The sequence below is a fragment of the Rhopalosiphum padi genome, chromosome 4 (genome assembly GCF_020882245.1).
Source record: "Rhopalosiphum padi isolate XX-2018 chromosome 4, ASM2088224v1, whole genome shotgun sequence".
NCBI classification, from domain to species: Eukaryota; Metazoa; Arthropoda; class Insecta; order Hemiptera; family Aphididae; genus Rhopalosiphum; species Rhopalosiphum padi.
Window position 1 is genome coordinate 32,503,836 of NC_083600.1, and position 23,273 is coordinate 32,527,108.

At 28.3% G+C, this 23,273-nt stretch overlaps 1 protein-coding gene across 4 annotated transcripts in view; it reads left to right on the forward strand.

Annotated features, from left to right (window-relative positions):
* Positions 1–19,763, forward strand: part of LOC132930464 (neuropeptide CCHamide-1 receptor-like) — a 111,101-nt gene extending 91,338 nt beyond the window's left edge. For all 4 annotated transcript variants that reach the window (XM_060996352.1, XM_060996351.1, XM_060996353.1 and 1 more), the window contains 2 exons: positions 11,907–12,328; positions 16,648–19,763. In XM_060996352.1, coding sequence (XP_060852335.1) covers positions 11,949–12,328; positions 16,648–17,401 — 1,134 coding nt within the window. In that variant the 5' untranslated portion in view covers positions 11,907–11,948 and the 3' untranslated portion in view covers positions 17,402–19,763. The remainder of the gene's footprint in view (positions 1–11,906; positions 12,329–16,647) is intronic.
* The last annotated feature ends 3,510 nt before the right edge of the window (positions 19,764–23,273 follow it).

Below are 23,273 nucleotides of genomic sequence, written 5' to 3' on the forward strand. Positions count from 1 at the left end.
ATATTTCTACCATGAGGATTCTACTATAATTTAAGTAAATACTCTTGTATATTACAATGGCAATGATGCAAATGTATCAAGACTTTTAAAAAAAAAAAATTATTCTTATTCATTTGCTTATAAACTAATACCATTTGGATTGTTGAGCAATAATGTTTAAGGAATAACAGAACTAACAAATATAATTTAGTAATAAACATTTAAACGTTGTTTACTATATGATAGAATAGTGTGGTACGAATAATATTATTATTGGTTAGAATTTAATTAAGAACACCGTTCTTATAATGGGGTCATTTTTAACGAAGTTTAACTGAATCATTAGCTCCTGTAGCCTGGCATTATCTGGGAAACGAATATAAATTGTCCCTAACAAGCATGGTGCATCAATTTGACCTTCAATAAAAGAACCTCTGGGTAAAATTAACACAAAATCTGATGCGATGTTCTGGTAATGGTTCGAGAATTCGAGATCGAGTAACCCACTAACAGGACTGTAATCATGTAACGGATGGGAAATATTTAAGCAGTAGCCTGCAAAGCTGAGAAAGCGATTCTGAACTTAATCAAGTCATTGCACGTCACTTTTGGTATAATGGGTCCACACCACGGAACTATATTCCAATAACGATCTAACCAAAGCGTTATATTCGTACAATGAAAGAAAGGCACTTGCGAGAGTTACAACTTGAGGAGTATCACTTTATGAAACCAACGACACACAGAGCCTTTCATGCAATGAGATCTATATGACCATATGTGGTCTAAAATCGAGTGAAGGAACATAGAGGGTCCCCTAAGTCTTTTACTTGATCGACGAGTACAGCAAGAGGGTGTCCGTTTAGACGTTAATCATAATATTTCAGTACTAAACGGGTATATGGCGAATTAATTGGATAACCGATCTCCAGAGGCCTTGATTTCACCGAGATGGATTTCTACCGTAATAATAATGTTGTATAGGCTCCTTGGAGACAACGCACGTAATTCTAAAACGATTGAGACTTGGTGCGCAACTGCACTAACAATAAATGCATTATTATTTTTATACAAGAGGATCGTCTTAAATGTATTGCCTGCCGAAATAAATAAAAATAAAAATATCGATTAACATCGCCTAACGTGGTGCAAATAAAGTTATTTATTGTTATTAAACCAAGTCCTTAATATTATTGAAAGCCTTGTAAATGCACAAATAAAAATACCCACTGCAATATATTAAAAAGTTGTATTAATTTTATTTTATTTATTATGGTATTGTTCGGGCTTTTATAAAATATATTGTATCGTTAACCGCCTTTAACAACTATACTTTCACGGTACCTACACATTATTTTCAAAATTTATGTTTTATTTTTATGTTAATTTTATTATTTCTTATTTTCACAAAGAATTGAAATCGCACTAAAATATCTAATTAAGTATAAAAAGTAAGTCAGTAGAAATATAAATTTAATAAATATGAATAGCATTATTTTGGAAATGTGTAATATGAATAATAAATAATCCAGTAATAATTTTTTAATTAATAAAAAGTACTTAACTATTACTAAAATTATCTCACATTTTCTCGAAATAAATTTGAACGAATATTTTTGTGTTTATAATATTGTATACTCATCAATTAATAATAAAAAAAAAAACAGCCATATTATTATACCAATAGAAATAAATATGATATATAGGTAAATAAATTGAACACATAAAATATGTAAGTAGGTCGTAGTCGTAACTGACCAATATTTTTGAAGATACATAAAAGATGAAGGGCTTACAGACCCGAAGGCTTTTGTCACAATATCCCCTACCTACTTTAGTATTCACATTATATTTATAATACTCGCAATAATCATTTTAAAATGTATATTTATGTACTTTATTTTAATATGTAATACAATTACAGTTTAACACAATAAAACGATTAAAATTATTTTATAATGGTTTTTCTCGCAAATTACATTTATTTAAAATATGTTCACTTTTCAAACTATTTGTAGTATCCTTTTTGTTATTTAATATAATAGCTGGAAACATAATAGGTACTTATTTTTCCCAAAAACAAGTAAAGTACAAAATATTCTAATTAATAATAATATTTACTTCAAAATAGTTAAATTTTAATAGAAAAATATTTTTATTTTTAAGTGTGCACAAGTCCCTTGTACATTTCCTTAGTTGCGCCAACGAGGTAGTTATGTTATTTGTTTTGGGTATTATAGCAGCTTATTTTAGATGTTAAATGACTGAGACAAAGTCTCTACTAAAGATATTAATATTATTTTAGCGCCTAAATATGATATTATAAACATTTAATTTTTGTTTCATTAGATAACTTTTATTAAGAATTATTATCTTATTCAAATATAATTTAACTTAGATATACGTACATTTTATCCGGCTAAAATAATAAACATACTTCAGAAATATATCAATTATTCTCTTGATGACATAGTAATGTTTTTAATATTTTAATTGCAATATATATTTATAGAGTTGTTAAAATAAATTACAGTGTTGGTATAAATATTATAACCATGTATATTGTAACTAAGTCAATGAGCCATCAAAAATAAAACTTTTTATTTTATAGAGTAGTACTAAAAAAACATCTCATATTATAAATTGTTTTTAGACTTTTAAAATTTAAGACAGAGACAAAGTATACAATTTATTGTACCTAGTTCCGACTTTGAGAAAACTGGAGTTTTAGAAATAATAAAAAATAAAAAGGTTATAATAATATGCATTATGGTTCAAATAAGTTATTGCCTATTTTAAAATGTCGAAACTTCAGATAGGAAAATATATATTAATATTTTTTTTATTGTTAACGGAAATTAAATTATATCAATGCTACCTAGATATGGACGATATGGTTCATTCTACATTTTAAAATAAAACTTTTTTTATATTATTTACATCAACTTATAAAAAAAAATTGATAATTTTTATTTTAGTTACTTATTGTCTATAAATATATTGAGTTCATCGTCATTTATTAGGTTACAATAATGTATATTGTATGTAATATGGTATATCATTTTAACTCAATTATTCCTTATGACAAATAATTTTAAGTAGAAACAATATGTTAGCCTCTATTTCTAATCATAATTCATAGAATTTATATTTAATTATATTTTTATAAATATCTTAAACATTATAACTTAAATAAAAAAAAAATTTTTAAAAAAATAAATTGTAATGATGAAAATAAAACTGTTCGCGTAATTGTTTCTTACCAAGTCTATATTTTTCAAGTACACGTCGCGGTCGCACGGCGCATGACTCAGTAGATTCTTCTTTATTTATTTTAAAATAATTTTATTTTAGTTTAATGCTATTTTTTCATCTAAATACCCTTCTTCACAACCTGTTGGAACTCTGTGCTTTCGATCTTGGGCTTTGATACGAGGTCATAATCAAATTGATTATTGTTAACAATTCGGTTTATTGATATTCATTGTTTACATTTTTAACAATTAACAATCTAATAATTTTTGAAAATCAATTGAAAAATAGTAAATACATTACCTAATTATTACCTATTTATAAAATAATATATTTCAAATAAGATGCAACGTCGTTGATGTTGTTGATATCGAATATGTTTTCGGCTTACGTTATTTCAGATTCATAACTTATGAGTTAGTTAATGTATGAATGTTTTTTAGTTTGATCTATTATTATTAATAAGTTTTGAAATTATTAGAAAAAAGTTTAAATTTAATTATAAATAAAATATGTGTCAGTTTTCTTAAGTAGAGAAATTGTTCATTTATGTGCATACTCTTTTTATGTGGCTATTTTATTATTAAATGTATTCATTTATTATGTTACTTAACACTATTGTTAAACTTAATTTCAAGTTTTTATTTTTTATTTAAATTTCTGGTTTTTACAAATGAACACTGAATAGTATCAATGTTTTAAGTTCTATAATATTATTTAAAAGAAATAAATAGTTATAAAACTGTGCTGTGAATGCATGCAACTCGAATAGACCACCCATTGTGCAGATATAAAATATTATTTGGTAGTAATACTGTAAACTACGTAAGTATAGTACGATATAGAATAAATGTCGTTCCCTAAATAGTGACCAACATGATGGTGCTGTGTCTGAAATAATGAAGGTATTGTCCAACATCATACATTTATATATGATATACGTTTAATTACATAAGTTTAAAATAACTTTCTGTCATGTAAAACATAATCTCAACTCATTCTGACAAACAAAATGCATTTTATGTAATTGTGTTCATAAACTAGATCATCTCTAAAGTTTGTTGCTAAAAAATACTGTACGCTTTAAACTCTATAGTCTACGATATTAACTAAAGAGCTCCGAAAATGAGTCTCTAGGGTTTACACAGTTAAGAAATGCAATATGCATAATAGAATAATAGAATAATAATCTATACAGAGTGATTCTTTTATCATTATACACTCATTATTTCGTCAAGTATTAACTTTTTTTCATTTTTTTTTTTAATATTTTGTATCATATTCTTCTCAATGACATTTTTATTTTTTTCATCCTTTTATTTAATAATGAAACCATTATCAACTTTTGATTTACAAATGGTAACCTATATTTAAAATGTCATAAAATAGAAGGGCTATTTTTTTATGAATTTTAACGTTAAAATCATTATTTAACCGTTATGAGTTATAGCAGCTCAAAGTTGGGTGGTTTGAGATTTTTAAGTGTTCATCCTACAGGTTATTACAGCTGTGAGACGTTGGTATAACTACAGGTACAAAGTTTATCACTGTGTCGATAGCCGATAACGAGATTATTACATATGAAAATATATACATTTTATTATATCTATTACCCGTATAACTACTGGTCTTCAGAAACAAGAAGTATTATAAAAACTGAAAATCATCCAACTTTGAAAAGCGATATCTTGCTAAAATATTAACGAAAAATAATAACTTGAATGTTAAAATTTATAAAAAAATAGCACTATTAATTTAGTAGATTTTAAATGTAGGTTGCCATTTGAAAATCAAAAGTTGATAGGAGTTTCACTATTAAATAAAAAGGTGAAAAAAATACAACTTTCATACAGTTTGAGAAAAGCGCGCATGATACAAAATATTTTGAAAAAAAAATGAAAAAAATTCAGTAATTGACGAAATAATGAGTGTATAATGATAAAATAATCATCCTGTATAAAGTAATAAAATATAATAACACACAAAGCACAATATTTATATAACTTTGAACGTTATATTACATTAAGTACTTTTGTCTACGCGGAATTGTCTCTTTTCATTAGAAACATACTTTTAGCTAAAAGCCCATGTCCATGTTAATATTAACTTATTCGTACATATATATTAAATGTAGGTATAACCACAAGTGCAATGGGAAAATGTAAAATAAAAATAATTGAGAAATCATAATATTCAAAAACCAATTAGAATAAATATAATTTTTTGAATCATATTTTGCTATTATTCAACAATTTCTTGTGTTTGTTAGTCATATTTTCTGTCCTTTGAAAAACTATTGAGAAAATCAAAAAGAAGCATTTAAATTTACTATAAAGTATAAGGTCTGTTAACTAAATTTTAAACCATTGTGTCACATGACATTTTTTATAAGTTATATTACTCAAAAACTGCTAGTTAACACAGATAGTAAAAATAATAATAAGAATAATAATTTTATTGAAAATATTATACATTTACACTTTACTCAGAATCTTAAGCTACGACAGTATTCTTGTTTACTGCATAAAATAATAACAATAATTAGAAAATTTGTCAATGTTAAATTTGTTAGTTAATTACAATTTTCTCACTTGGATTCGCTCTAATAAATTACCAATTTTATTCTTATAACTAAAATATATGTTATTTTTTAAATATAAAATAAATCTTTTAATGTAATTTAGGTAACATAGATAAAAGTATAATATTCAGCTTTCAAAGTAAATTTCGGGCCTAAATCATGATGGACTAAGGGGTTAAGTGGTTCTTACCATTTAACTCTATCAACACACTTGCTAAGTCAAGTATTAATCTGTATAATAAAATATATTTAATTTTATGGTAAGGATATTTTTGACATGATAATTATTAATTTTGTATTTTAAAACTTACTAGAAAATTTTCAAATTTTAATTCTCGGTAAAAAACGTATTTTATAATTTTCGTGGTGCACTTAATGTGTACTTTAAGGGCTGTGCCCGTACATAATGTTAAATCGCTATTTCACACATGTGGGTTGCATATTTTTGCATACATTTGAATAAAAATATAATTTATAAGTTAAATATTTTTAGATAATTATATATAAGTTGTATATTGTAAAAACATCAAACACAATAATTTATATTTTACTTTAAGTTAGATTAAATATTTTATTGTAACGAGCTATTAAGCAATTTTTTGCCCGAGTTATTTCAAACTATTTTTATTGATTTATTATGAAATAAAAACAGTTTAAAATAACTTAGAATCTGTACGTATTTTAAAAACGTTATACAATTTTCCAAGTATTTGGGTACATAAATGCACATTATGTAATATGCATATTAGTATACATTTTGTATGCATTACGAACATGGAGAGCTCGTTATTTTCTTCAAGAATTAATACAAACAAAATTAAAAATTAATATTCTTTGCATATTTTGAAAATTTGTGTGTATATTCTACAATATTATTTTTATGAAAATCCGGGCTATTATATTTATGGCTCGAGTTTATCTACATGACTATATACCTATTTATACTGATATCAGAAAGTTAGTTAATAGTTACACAAAATCAAAACTATGTATATTATGATGTATTGAACAACAAACATGTAATAATACGTGATTTTAATCGTAATAATAACAAACTCAATCTCTTTCAATCATGTTATGCAAATCATTATAATGACATAAATAAATGTCCAGCATGATATGTCGGTGTATAATATATAGAGCATTAATAATTTATATTATTACTAATATAAAGCAATTTTAACAGATAGGCTACCATCGCGTTTCAATATTTGTTGAAATAATTTAAAACTTTTGAGAAACATCTTACGCAATGTGACGAGTAGGCGTTGCCTTACAGATGCATTTATTAGAGCTCTTTATAAGTCTAAAAAGTAACTGCTGATCAATTGGAGATGTGACTGACAATTATTTGAAAGTTTATGGGAACAGTTTGTTGTGTTTTAACAGAAAATGCTTTATACCCGATTCTACCGAAAGGAGCAATGAGCACACATAACGGAAAACAATAAACTTTTTTTTTGTCATAAGTTTTATACTTGAAACAATAGAGATAATGGTTATCTCTATCTTACTAGGGAAAGGTTAAGCTTAGGCGGAGGAGATTATTTTTATGTTTCAATTCGGAGTTATTTACGTGAAAAAAAAAAAAAAAGAAACATCAAGCGAACGCACACAATGGCCTATAAATGATCAGAATTTTTGGTTTAATCTCATAAATAGGTAGTCTAAAGAATTTATGAAGTGACCGACTACCCACATTTTACAAAAACAAAAAAATGCCGTCAAGTGGGTACCGCTCTGTTGTACAACAGAGTAGGTATCAAGTGATCCACTATAATAGATAATGGATATGTATCAATTTCAGATGATCTGTCAGTCTATATCACTAAGTATATTTTCATAATATGTTTTTTTGATGTTGCTACTAAAATAATTTATTTTACTATTAGAATTACAATAAGTTGATTTAATTGTGTTAAGAAAATTGTATTGATTATTAAATTATTAATAATTAGCGGTATTTATGGTATAATGGTATAAAATATAGGTAATATTTTAAAATTAATCTACATATTTTGAAAATGTTTTCATGTATAGCGAATAATCAAACAAATATGTTGTGAAAAGTGTATTTATTTGCAGTTATAAGTTTTTATATTAAATAGTTTGAGAAGAAATAGTTATTTTACGGATGTAAAAATTTCCACTTCAAACACTCGTGGAAATTGAATATAACTTTCCGGTAAACTTTTTTTATGGTAAGTAGAAAAAGTATGAATATTAAAATATAATAAATATAAAAAAATTATGTATAGTATAAAATATGATATAGTAATTTATATTTAATAAATTAAATGTTATCATTTTAAATACATAAAAAACATTTTTAAAAATTATTAACTAAGAAACAATTTGAAAATTTTATGAATTTCCTCGTCAAACTTTTAAATTTAAATCTTTATAAAAAATTATTATGACTATGTTTTTGATATTTTTTAATTGGTAAATAAAAATTGTACGAAGAACTTTTTACTAAGTCACTAACCCAGTGAACATTTTTTTATTGAAATCAATAAAATAAAACTTAAAAAATATGAAATATTTCAAATTTCTATGAATAGCTCAAAAAGTCAAAATATTATTATTATTTTATTATCCATATAAAATGCTAATATAAATATTTGATTACAATTTAAAGTCTATACACAGTTATCAATTTAAGAGTTACACCAAAAACAAAATCAATGTTGTCAATAATTTATTGGTGTTGTATTGAGTGAACAATTCTTTATTAATGTTATGTTTATTTTTTTCGATTATGTTGAAAAACACTAGGGGCTTTTAATTTTTACCTATCCAAAGCACAAAAACTAGATTAAATTATACATCAGCTATCACCCGCAAAGTTGAAGATCAAAGCGTTTTTCAATTACCTATATCATGTATATACATAAAAAAAAAGAAAACACATAATTTTAACGTCAATATACATTCATCGCGCTCCGCTCAGAATCTAAAATACGGTTCATTTTAATTCCATTTAATATTATAGCGATGTATTTAGATAATATAACTAGGCAAATTGAGGATTGAAGAATTAGCGAGCGGAATTCGACGAACTGTTATCCGATCGATGTAGAACATAATTACATAAATACTGCATAACACCACCGAAAAACAAATACAATTTTATAAATTATGTTTACTACGGATTACTAGAGATTAGAGAATTCAACGGCGATTGATCTCAGCTACAGAACTCAACGGTCAGGAGTATAGAGACCCGTGCACTAACTGTGTTGTATAGTGTTTATCGATCATCGCAATGTGTAATTTAAAGTTTAATCATGCACCGTCGGTTTCGAGTGGCCCGCGTACAAACATACGCTTGTGTTCTATAGTCGTGTTCATTGAACACGTTCGCGTCATCATAAATACATTTCACATGATGTATTTAATAATTTATACTCGTGTATATTTTAGTCGCTGACATCGTGAAATCGTAGGTTATGAATCAATTAAACACATATTTTACTCATATTATGTAATATGTATGACGTGATTTCTGTCGAGAACATAACCTAACCTAACTGTTGATAGCTCATTGACCTGTCTACAACGTCGATCGCAATCAACCGAGATTATGATTTTAATGTTATTATTCTTAAGATTCTCAAACTAATTGATACTATAACATAATTTAGATACTGTACAGTCATAGAATATGTTTTCGAATTAAAAAGAAGAAAGTATAATAATTGAAATATATTGAATAATAAGTTATCATCATATTAATAACGCGTTAAAAACAAATTTGTTTAATTTTAAAATTAGAAGTCATAATGGAAACTAAAGAGTAATGATATAGAGTATTCAACAATTTTTTTTAAGGTGTAGAAAATTGGAAGCTTGTAAGCTGTTGTTTAATTAATAAACATGTAATATTACTATGTACCTAACTAATGGCCTTCGTAGCTGACGTAAAATTTTGTTTTACGATCAATAATAAAAAAAAAAAAACATCGATGCAAAAAAAAAAGATTTTGTCGGTTTTATAATAAAGCGTATAGTCATTAGATACGTGAGTTGGGCATTTCAAATTGTAACGTTCGGTAGAAATAGAAACCAAATTCTAACAATGTAATTACTTATACCGTGTGTTTGACCAGCTATTGTAGGTCGTGTGCAAATACTTAATTGTAACGCTAGCTGCTGTAAACTTGGCAACACAAAGTCATGAATGGAATAAACGTAAAACAATGCTCCAAGTGCCGACAAAGTCCAACAAGTCAACAGCCACATATTTAGAAGGTTTTTGTCTATATTATAGTTTCGATGTACAATAATTAATGACAACTTCGAGAAGTGGTTTTTGTATTTGCACGTCGAACACTTGCACTCAACACAGCAGTAGGCATGGGTAATAGCAAATGCGACTGGCGTGATATTCGTAACCAAAATAAACGACCCACTGAAACTATAGCAGCTATAAATGTCTATGGCTTTTTAACGCGTCTTATGGCGTTTTTTTGTCGATACAAAATATAGACGGTCGGGATACTGTGGACGTGACACGTCGCCACAATAGGATAAATCCTATTGAACTCTTATACCGCATATTGTATAGATGTACCATGTACGAACCGTCCCGTAAACTGTAATGGAAAATGTTTTTTTAAACGCTTCACCGTGACCTGCAGAAACGGGGCAAAGCGCTAATATGATATAACGACTTTTTATGATATTATACAGAGTGTTTCAATTATTTCGTACAATAATCGATTACGTCGTCAAACTTTGTAATGACCATCAGAAAGGCGGGGGGGGGGGGGTAGTTATAAATATCAAAACACTTTTATTATCTTTCGAGTCCGTTAAGTCTGGACGTCAACGAGAATAATAAGTATACGTACAGTAGAATCCGCTTATTTGGGACACCGCGTAAAGGGGACAACCGCTTAATATAGGGACAGATTGGCACAGTCCCTAACGAATGTATCGGTTTATTAGTTATTCGGTTAATCGGGACAGTCGAAGTTTGTCGATTGCGTCCCAGATGCAGGTAAACGATTTTTTTTCCAACTTTTCCGTGTTCCGATTGCTCCCTATTGTATAGTAGCGTTAATGTGACAGATAAATTGACATATTAAATGTAATATTTTTGTCATACATGGTGTGGAGGTATATTTAAACACGAATTGGTTTTTACTTGATGAGTTTACGAACATTTTATCTTAAGGCTGGTAATAAAATTATAACCCCTTTACAATACCTTAAAAACCCTTTTTTTAAATGACACATTTGGACTTAATTTTATTGATTTTTGTATTTATATTATTTTATAACACTGACAAGAAATATATTATTTAAATTATTTATTCCTATATATTTGGATTTATTTTTATTGATTTTTGTATAATTATTATTGTATAACACCAACTAGAAATGTATTATTAAAATTATTTATTCCTATATACATATTTGGACATAATTTTATTGATTTTTGTATTAATATTATTTTATAACACTGACAAGAAATATATTACTTAAATTATTTATTCCTATATATTTGGATTTATTTTTATTGGTTTTTGTATAATTATTATTATCAAAATAATTATTAATTATGACTATTCGTTTTACAAAATGTTATGCTTATATATCATACAACAGGACGCAATCGACATACTGAAAAGGTATAAAAGGTTGAAACGGGACGCAATCGAATGACGCTCGGGACAGTCGGGTAATGGGGAAAAATAGGTGACCACCCAATGTGTCCCAATTAAGCGGATTCTACTGTATAGACGAATAATTATCAAATGCATTTTATAGATTTTCATTTTGGTAAAAAATTACAAACACCGGGTATTTCCGGGTAGTGAAAATTACATATTACTCTAACATGATATGTTTTTCGTAATCTTAATTTAAATGCAAATCATATTTTAATAAGTGTCACATGGACACTCATTTGGTTCGGTCGGTACTGCCGTCGATTAGCCGTCGAAAAAATAAAAATAATTTCTTTACCGGAAATACGACTACCATCATGATGATGATTATTATTATACGTACCTACTACGTCTATCGAATAATGTTTATCGTTTTTTTCGTCAATTTTTATCCGTTTCGTTCGTTTGTTTTGCAGCAACAGCGGGAGACCCGTCGCGCGGGGGCACACCAAGCAGTCATGGCAGCCATAGCCGTCTCCGCGAACGGCACGGACGTCAACGACTCCGACAACGTATACGAGCCTTACTCGAACCGGCCGGAGACGTACATCGTTCCCGTGGTGTTCGCCATGATATTCGTCGTGGGCGTGCTGGGCAACGGCACGCTCGTTTTGGTGTTCATCCGGCACCGGAGCATGCGCAACGTGCCCAACACGTACATACTCAGCCTGGCGCTGGGCGACCTGCTGGTCATCATCACGTGCGTGCCGTTCACGTCCACCGTGTACACGGTCGAGTCGTGGCCGTACGGCGAGCTCATATGCAAGCTGAGCGAGGCCACCAAGGACGTGTCCATCGGCGTGTCCGTGTTCACGCTGACCGCGCTAAGCGCCGAGAGGCGAGTGCAATATTCGTTGAAAATATTTTTTTGTGGTGGTGGGGGGGAGGGTTAAATGAAAAAAGGGGCTATATAATATATCATATACACATCTACGATATAATACGTATATTATGACGATATTATGTATTACTATTAAATAACAATATAATGAAGGGATAAATACTACATTTTTGAGGACAGGGCTAAAAAGACATTTTTTAATAAGTACGTTAAAAATGCGGACACACCGTAGCTCCTCACGAATAAAAATATTTTGTGAATCCGTATCGTAGTTCCGCATGCACCGTGTTTCCGCACGATCAAAAAAAAAAAAAAATAACGCTCCGCATTCTAAAAATATTTTTAACACCAAAATATGTCCGAGTCCCATAAAATAAATTAAGACATCGCTATATCGGTGTAAACCAAGTTGAAATTAAACTATTATATCTGCAAAGCCATAACTGATCATTATTGTGTACCGATTTTATTTACCGTGTCTTCGTGACTCAACGAATCTACAGTGATCACTGATCAGTTCTTTAACTAGTAGTTACTTAAAATATTGTTATTTAAAACTATTGAATTATTAAAAATCTATTTAATTTAGTGAGTTTTTCGTGGCAAATTTGGTGATATATTTACTTCAGCACATCCAAATATTGCAGTTTTTATTAAAAATGCATTAGCTACGCAGACTTTTACAGATTTTTACATACGAATGAATTCTGCCAATAATAATGAAAGTAATATTATTATAACTCAACAGATGTATGAATAAAAAAATTTTAGCTTCGTTTAATAATATTTAATTTTAATTTACATTATAATTTTATTGCATTTAACTTTATACCGACAACGACGATGTTTGTTTTAATTTATAATTAATTTTTAGTTATTACTACCTATAGATTTAAAATAATTGATATACATGTTAGTGATACGTCGTTTATATTATGCTGTTTTTGTGGTATTACCTATTTTATACTATTTTTATTTAATTTTAAAAACAAACATTGTATTTAAACAATAAAAAAAATTAAAAAATATGAACAGAATTTAAAATGTACGTGCGGAGTTAAATCATATTATAAAATGGCCACGATGCATACGCAGTTACGGTGCACCGAAAAATGTGGCTTATAAATATTCGAATTTTGGATTTTTAACTGAATTAATAAGGTAAGAGGTACTTTTTAAGATTAATTGAAGGCGCTCACAAATTTGCAGCTAGCGGAAATTATTAAATTATAATCGGCAATAATTTCGTCGATGTATATAATGGGCCAATGAGCCAATCCTCGACACAAATTTTCGTATAGTGTACCTACGAAGGAATGGGATAAAGGCTTTAATCCTCTCCTTCGTAAGAAAAAAATACATGTATTATGATTTATATTATACATTAGATAGTTACGTTTTATTGCACGGGCACGCCTCCCACCGCCATAAATGAATTCTATGTAATCCACTCATCCGAATATCTGGTATTTGAAGCTAGTGCTTTTTCAAACCAATATATCATTTATCCGATCAAGTATATATTACAAATTGCTATTATCAATGAACACTCTTGAACCCATTATCACATTTCGATTCCATGGCCATATTGTTATGATTTCAATAGAAATATAGAATACCTCTCGTAAACGCACACTGACCTCTACAGCAGTTATTTTTAGAATTTCGAGTATAATCTCTTTTACAAATTATATGTAATATATATTGTAATAGAATAGTATATTTACCATAAGTCTATAAAATATTATATCTAAATTACTTTCATTCAAATTCGCATTATTTATAAAACTTAATTACATTTACCAAAGTAAACTAACTGTTTTGTTATTATTACCTATAAAAAAAAATATTTACAATCTGCAGTATACGTACATAAATACAATACAAGTAAAAATGATTTAATGATAAATATATGATACGTTAACTTGTGGGAAAGAGTGTCCAGTTAAATTAATAAAAAAGTTTAAATTTTACGTTTACCTATATATTAATTTTAAATTTATTCTATTTCATACGTACGTATTTTAACCTTTTAATAAAAAAAAAAATGTACAATTACTAAAAGCCATCGAACTCTTTGAAAAAGATTGTTTATTATTAACTTATTACATTTAATTGTTAAGCCATAAAAGTAAAAATTTATAAAACTAATTTAAATTACTGCAATGATTCGTTTTATATGAATTAAAAACAAAATAAAATAACATAAAAATTAACATTATTGTGTTCGCAAATAATCAATACATTTAAATGTTTAATACAATTCATGTTTTTACAACAAAATATGTATATTTTACTGGTAAAAAAAAGGAATGTATATGAATACGTATCATATTATCCAGTAATTTGTGTTTATACTTTATCATTATAATATTTAAATATATTTGAAACTTATTATTACATTAATAATAAATAGTGAATTTAAAATGTAATTGTTTCTAATGATTTTATGAGCATTAATATTCTTAGAAAATTTTAAGTATATTTTACAAATTTTAGAATATATTAGTACAAAAATATAGAATCATTAAAAAGTTAAAATAGTAATACCATCCTTAAATGAAGTCGTTTTCAACGATATTTTCTAAATAAACAAATAAAATGGCTAATGACTAAGGAGAAATATATGTGCATAAAGTATAAATTATTTTTGTGATAAATCAAAATGACAAAATGTTCACTCACATGTACTATGATTTGTATTCGTACTGTACTTGTTGTGGCATTTTCATTTTAGTTATTACTCAAACATACACACAAAAATTAATTATCTTTGAGTGTATAAAACTTAATTTATTGTTTTTAATTTGTTCTAACTGATTTCCCTTTTACTATGAATCGCGGTATGAATGCAGAACGGTTTTAATTATAATAGTGTTTCATATAATCATAAATCGATTCAAGTTAAATATAATTAAATAAGATATTTGCATTGTAAATATATAGCAGGCTGCAGTTTTACTATATTGAATGATCTAGCAATAATTGATAATAATAATACACTACACATTATATTGTAAAAGTCGGAAATTATTAGCACATTATATGTATTATTGATGTGGAGTATACAATTTTGTAATACTACAATATCTTAATAAATTAACTGTATAATCAGTTTCTAAATGTCTTATTTTTTTTGTTAGCAAAAAAATATCTAAATAAATAAAATAGTGTATTTAAAAAGGCTACAAAGTATAGTTGTGATTTCCCTGGATAACAATTTATATTTATAGACATTGGACATACTTAATATTATAATTCTAAATTGCAATATAATATAATAATTATTATGATTCAAGTTTATGTTATAATCGTTAATAATATCGGTCGTAAACGTCTATGGATAACCATAACTTACAATGGTAACGTCTAATTAATATATTATGCAACCACTAACTGTCCCTGTGTACTTGAAAATGCATCCGTGTTAAATTTGGTTGCATAATGCTAACATTTAGCGTTATGCGTGTGGGTGAACAATATTTTTGGTTTTCTGATTTGGTGTGTATGTCGGAATATTAACTTTACATAATATTCGATAAACTTAATAATAATTGAAAAATGTGTATTTATTTTAATCTGTATTATAAAGGTAACACACAAATCGTTAAAATAATTGTATTTATCCATAAGCCGAACACTTGACATTGTCCGTGACAAAAATCGATAGCACAACTTGTGGCAACTCAATATGAAAGCAAAGTTTTTTAAATTCAAGTTACCCACATTAACAGTTTAAATATTTTAATTATCCGGTTTTCCGTTAAACACAACATTTCCGAAGATAAAATATAGAGAAAATTATAATTATCGAGTCTACGCGTTGAGCTACGTGTTTAACGGGCGGCTTTGACCGAACATAAAATACGAGTCAAAAATGTATTCGCAAAAACAATAAGTAAATAACTATTTTATTTTCAATAACCAATGGCTATCTTTTAAAGAACAAACAATAATCGTTTTTCATGATCTAAAAAATCACTATGTGAGTCACTCTTTAAAATACGAATTTCGCAAAATCATTTCTCAGTTGACGTCTCCTACCCATAATAACTACTAAACCGCCAGTTAGGTGTCAGCTTGATAGGTCAAGACGTGTTCGAATTTTCGTGTTGAGTGAATCGCCTATCGCTTTTATAAATGTAGTGATATTTTATAATATGATGTTTTCTATTAAGGCGATTGGGTAAACTACTATGAGGACGACGATAATAACATTAAAAATTTATTCTATACATAATACGCTTAAGTCATTAAGTTTTAAAACGATAATAACGAATACGTTTTTTTTTTTTGCCTTGTCGTTTATCGTACAGGTACTGCGCCATCGTGAACCCCATCCGACGGCACGTGTCGTCGAAGCCGTTCACTCTGATGACCGCCGTGGCCATATGGATACTGGCCGTGGTGCTGGCCACGCCGTCGGCCACGTTCTCGTACCTGGCCACCGAGGTGATACCCAACACGAACGTGACCATCGTGTACTGTTACCCGTTTCCAAAAGTGCTGGGCGAGGGGTACGCACGGGGCATGGTCATGTTCAAGCTGCTCGCGTACTACGTGGTGCCGCTGTTCGTGATCGGGTGCTTCTACCTGCTGATGGCCCACCACCTGATGGTGTCCACGCGCAACATGCCCGGGGAGCTGCAGCACGCCGGCCAGTCGGGCCAGATCCGGGCCCGGAAGAAGGTGGCCAAGATGGTGCTGTCGTTCGTCGTCATATTCATGATCAGCTTCCTTCCGTACCACGTGTTCATGGTGTGGTTCCACTTCAATTCGAACTCCCGCGACGAGTACGACGACTACTGGCACGCGTTCCGCATCGTCGGCTTCTGCCTGAGCTTCATCAACTCGTGCGTGAACCCCGTGGCGCTGTACTTCATCAGCGGCGTGTTCCGCAAACACTTCAACCGGTACCTGTTCTGCTGCTGCCCGTTCGCCCGGTCCGGCCCGGCCACCGTCGAGTCCACCATCCAGGACATCAACCTGACGCACGTCAACAGCACGTCGTGCAGGCGACACAACTCGGTCGTCACCAGCCACGCCACCACTCTCGGCCACGCCACCTGACGGGCGGCCTGCGGCAGCAAGCCCGTCACCAACGGCAAACGCCCGGAAGACTGCAACGTCGTCTGACGACGATAACGCGCTGATAACAACGAGTTCGGCACGCGGTGCAGACGATCGCGTGACACACGGGCGAACACGGGTGTTTGTCTGCGGGTAACGTTTGCGATACTATCACAGATCTTTACAATAATATATTTATTATATACATCGTTCAGGTAACGATAAAACACGTGGTGACGCAGTGGCGTGCTCAGCTTTTTTGGTGTAAAGGGGCGCGTTATAACAAAAAAAAAAAAAAACCATCGTATATTGTTGCATTTGCCGGCAGGTGCTATGATTAATTATAATAATAATATATCATTAATCGTGTGTATAAGGGTAATATTTGTACAGTATTATATGTATAAGTTATTAATAATACGTCTTGACAAGATGGCGGCAAGTATGCTTTCATCGCTTCATCACATGATAATTATCTGTATTATAATACGTTATCGTTATCGTCCAACTCATTAACCTGTATCATATGTAAATATTAAAAAAAACCAAAAACAAAATCACGCAAAAAAAACTATTGAAAACGCGAGTTTTTATTTCAACAATAAATTATACGGTTTTTTTCCTGTGTCAATATAGACAGGACAAATCCAAAGCGATAATACACCCTTCCCAGTGAGCACGTCCCTGGGGTGACGATAATTTATTCAAATGCACTTCGTTCGTACGAGTAGTATAGGTACGTCATATTATTATAATTTGTGGTGTAAAGTTAGACGACTGCTGGTGGTAGATTTCTTCCCGTTCCAATTCCGATTGCAACTTAATGTGAAAAGTGTGATCAACTAAATAAATGAAAATATATATTTATACGCCTACGTAATGTGGAAAAGCCGCTTCACCGAGGTCAGTCAATCACGGCATGTCATCATCGAACGCATATTTTGTTCAACCCCTGCCCCCAAACTGCAAATACACCGTCTGTTTTTTATAAAATTATGATCTGTGATATTATCGTTATTCGTTAGTATACGATGACGACGACGACACGCCCTCACCGCCACCGCTGTATTACGAGTATTATACGAAAACGATTTATTTTTCAATGTTGGTTTTTCCTTTTTTCTTTCAGCACAACTTTCTTCCCGAACTCGACGACACGAGTAATGTTTGCGCATTACCACCACTGCCCACACCTACATGCACACAAATTGTTCCTCCGAATCCATTACCATAGATATAATACGCTTATACCTACGTACAATATAGATATATTCGCAGTGTGTGTACCGACGGCTTTAAGATAAATTATCTCGTTCGACAAGTTTCCAACTATAGTCCTACGACTGCGCGTCGTTACTCGGGCATATAAAATACGATATAATATTATATCAGTGATATCGGCTGCGGTAAGTATTTCGATTCGTGTTAAACGATACATTTTATATATTATATTACACCGGCTTATACTTTGACCGGTTACATGGCTTCAACTTCTTTCTTTGCACACCACGTCTTACTGCTCTTACTTATAGCTTAGCTTCTACGAATCATATTATGTGATATATTGTATATATCGCACACTACGTGTCCCGATCGGTTACTTTCAATCAATTACGTATGTTATCCAAAATTTAAAAACTTTTTCGAATGATGACTAAGATTCGGTTATTGAATATCGACTGGCCGATTAATGATATTATATTATCATTAATTTACACTTTGGAAATTATTTAAACCACATAAAATATTATATCACTGAGCAATGAATAATCAACAATTATAGGTACGACAGAATATAAAATTGTAAGGAGTAAATAAATAAGTAAGGTACATAAACATTTATCCAAAATAAAATTACTCACTTGGTTGATTATTAGAAAATACTTCTTGAAATGTTAGAATGGTGATTCACGAAATTATATTGTTAATCAACTATAAAGATTTTAATATTTAATGTAACTAGCAATCATCCGTAGCTAACATCACACCTAAGAATGTCTCTATAATACGACTGTGTTCGTATTTGATGTTGGAACTTTTATATTATTATATCTATATGTAATAAATATAACAGAAAATTCAACAGTTAATAATTTATCAAAAAAATGTACAACTTATTGATTCTAAAAAATAATAATTTTATAAATTAAAGTCACATAATTTACTTGCTTAAAAACTTTTATTCAACAACTAATTTTTAGAGTATTTAATATTTTTATTTTATACACACATTATTGTACATTATATATTTTATAAACCTTTGACCCACTTAAAAAAATGTTCAACAAATAATATGTAATAAATACTATAATACTTGTTGCACACTTAGTAATAATATCTAGTAGTTATAAAAAATATACGTCATAATATTGTATATTTTTATTCTTTTTTTAGCCTAAGCTATTTCATAAAATGTATGATAATATTTTTTATGCTTACTTAACTATATTTAGAATGCAATATTTATATAAGTATAAAAAACATTTAAATATATTTAAGTACCTACAAGTTACGTATATATATATTTATATTATTACTAATTATTTTAGATAAATACATTCAGTTTTTAGTATATCCAAAATATAAGATTTATTATATTTTATTGTTATATAAGTTATAAATTATATTATAAAAGACTACACAAATGTTAACCATATAATTAAAGTGAAATAAACAGTATTATTTTTTATTATATTTTAATTTTAAAATAATATTTACTTCTAGATTTTAACGATAAAAAACGGAAAGTTATTTTTTAAGGTTCCATTCTTTATTTAAAATCAATTATCAAATAGATACTGCACAATTATTGCAGTAGGTACCTACTGTTTATATTTTATACAATAATTGTATAACAAACACTTCTTAGTTGTACTTTTTCAGACATTAAAATTAGATATATATTTATGTTTAATGTTTATGTATTTTACTTATCATTATACTATTTATTTAATGTTATGACTAATTCATTTTGAATTGTATAACTCATTATTATAAAAAATAACAAATATTTAATCATTAATCAAAAGAAAAAAATGTAAATCAACTCAATGTAAGCTTAATTAAATTTATTTAATATAGTATATAGCTACATAAAAATACAATTTAAGTATATAATGTTTTTCTTCGATAAACAAAAACATGGTCATTATTTTGTCATTTATATATTATAATGTATTATGTTAAGGTATAACTATTTCATTTTTTTAGTTATTAATCATTAAGAAATATTATTATAAATGTATAAGTTAAGCCTTGAATACATTATTTTATAGTAACATAATTAAAATAGGTAGATACTTTTTATTTGATATATTTAAAAATTAATTACAATTTTTAACAATAATGTTCCTTATTGAATGTTAAGCTCAAGCCAGAAAAAAAATATGCGACTTGTATATAAAACAACTATTATTTTTCTTGAATTGAATTTCTTTCATTAAAAAAAAAAATATTTCCTTATATTTTTATTTTTTTTTCTCCAATAGAAATCTTATCTAAAATTTATAGGTATTCTTTATTACTATGTTATAATTTTGATTATTTTATGTTATATGTGCGTGTATACTACTCAAATTAAATAATCGTATTAAACAAAGTTAAACATATTATGTAAAAAGTTAAAAAATTAGAAGTGATTATCTACTTGCAATTACAAGCAATAATAACCAAAAAATAAAAATTAATATTTCCATCGTTCATCAATTATTGAACTACATCAACTTTTGTTGATAATTAAATAATATACTTATATTATAATACGTAAAATTACGTCAATAAATAGTCATTGATATTTGTACATGTGTTATGAAAAAAAATACTCTGTCACATTCACTTATTGAAATTAATATTTTCATAAATTGGATATCCAAATTGTGAAATTCATCTAGAACATGATTATAACAAAAATATAGAATAGTATGCCTATAGCATCTATTCATGAAATTAATAATACTTATAAGTTATAATGTACATTTGCACATACCTACCTGACACCTGTACACACGTCTTAATGTAATTATTATTATACATAAATAAATTATATAAGGTATATTAAATGAACAATACCTATATTATACACTTAGTGCAATAATTATTATAGGTAATTTCAAACAATACATCCTTATATTGTTTTATATAATATTTAATTTAAAATACTTTTTGAGTTATACACAATTATAATACTATGTTGACATATTAATATAATATATATATATCGTTATCTTATTATTTAATTTTGCACGACAACTATTGGTTATACACCAAAAACTAACATAGATATAGCATGTTATTTTTAAAACATGCACATATTGCACACCCACTTCATTCACTTAATTATACAAGTAAATTAATAACGGCATAAAAAAATTGTTAATAACATAAAATTAATTAAAATATAATGTATTTGTATTTTTTTGTTCATGAAACATTTCACGGATGTGCAGTTTAAAATAACTTATACTACTACTAATAAATTACACTAAGTATCAATAAGGTATTCATTAAATGGTTGTCCATAGGTCGAATTGACATTAAAATGCACAATCTAAATCAATTTCAGTGTATTTACTTCATGAAAAGATTAATTTTATTAAGTAGACGTGAAATTGATACACTAGTATAAAATTCATCTAACAAAATTTAAACACCTGAAATGCAATTGACCACGTAAGAGAAACAAAATTTAAAACTTATAAAAATATCTAAAAATAATTGAAAATTTTGCATGCCTAGGAATACCTGAAAATTAGATACTTAAATAATTTCATATAATAAAAATAATAGTATGAATATTTTGTGAAAATTTCAAATACCTAAGGTTATTTATTTTTAAATTATGATAAACAAAAAAAATCTTTTGGAAAAAAATAGATATTATAAACGCCGTATAACACAGTGGTGCATTGATTACACCAATCACCAACTGTTGTAAAAATTTAAACTTCAAATGCTCATAAAAATCACTTTGGATTTCCGGTAGAATTTTAATATTTTTATAAGTTGAAAAACTTATAAGAAGCTGTGTACTAAATTTTCAAATCATAAGTGTAGTTTCTTTCTCATTCGATACAGATTAACATTTAACATATTTATTTTATATTAAATATAATCAGAAATTGAGTATTCCATTACAATTTTTATAAACTGTTTTCAAAAAATGAAGTAGTCGTGGAACTATAAAATATTTGAGGGACATGGGCGCATTATCTCATTTATTCCTAATTTAATTACAATAACCAAAATAATGTATAATTACCTGTTGTTTATTTTGACAAATATTATACTAACTACTATGATCAAATATTTGATTATATTAAAAATAATTCAATAAAACTGAGATCAGTATATTTTCCCAACATTCAATTGCCCGACACCATTTTCCCGACAATATTTTTTGACCGACACTACATTTACCCGACACTGTATTTGCCTAATACTACACTTGTCCGACGATATCAAATTAAATTATGAATACATTTGTGTCAAAAATTATTCAAAATTTCAACAAAATATTATATTATATTATGTTATTTTACAAATTAATTTTACATTCAAAATTATACAACTTACACAACAATATTCGACAATATCAAGTTCACGAGCATTTCGTTTCAAATTATGAAAGGCCGTGATGACATCTTTTCTAGTAACATCGGGACTATGGTTATGCTCGTTTGTATTGTATTTCGTAAGTTATGCTGTCCAATAATTAGAATGGTACAAGCATAACCACCACAATTGAGAATTTTTCTCTTTTCGCAGCACCAATAATACAAATCATCACTATTTTTGTCTTTTGTCATTATCTAACCATCGATAACAAGTTTTATACCACCTCTATTTGATGAAACGGTTTCATAAATTTATTCCA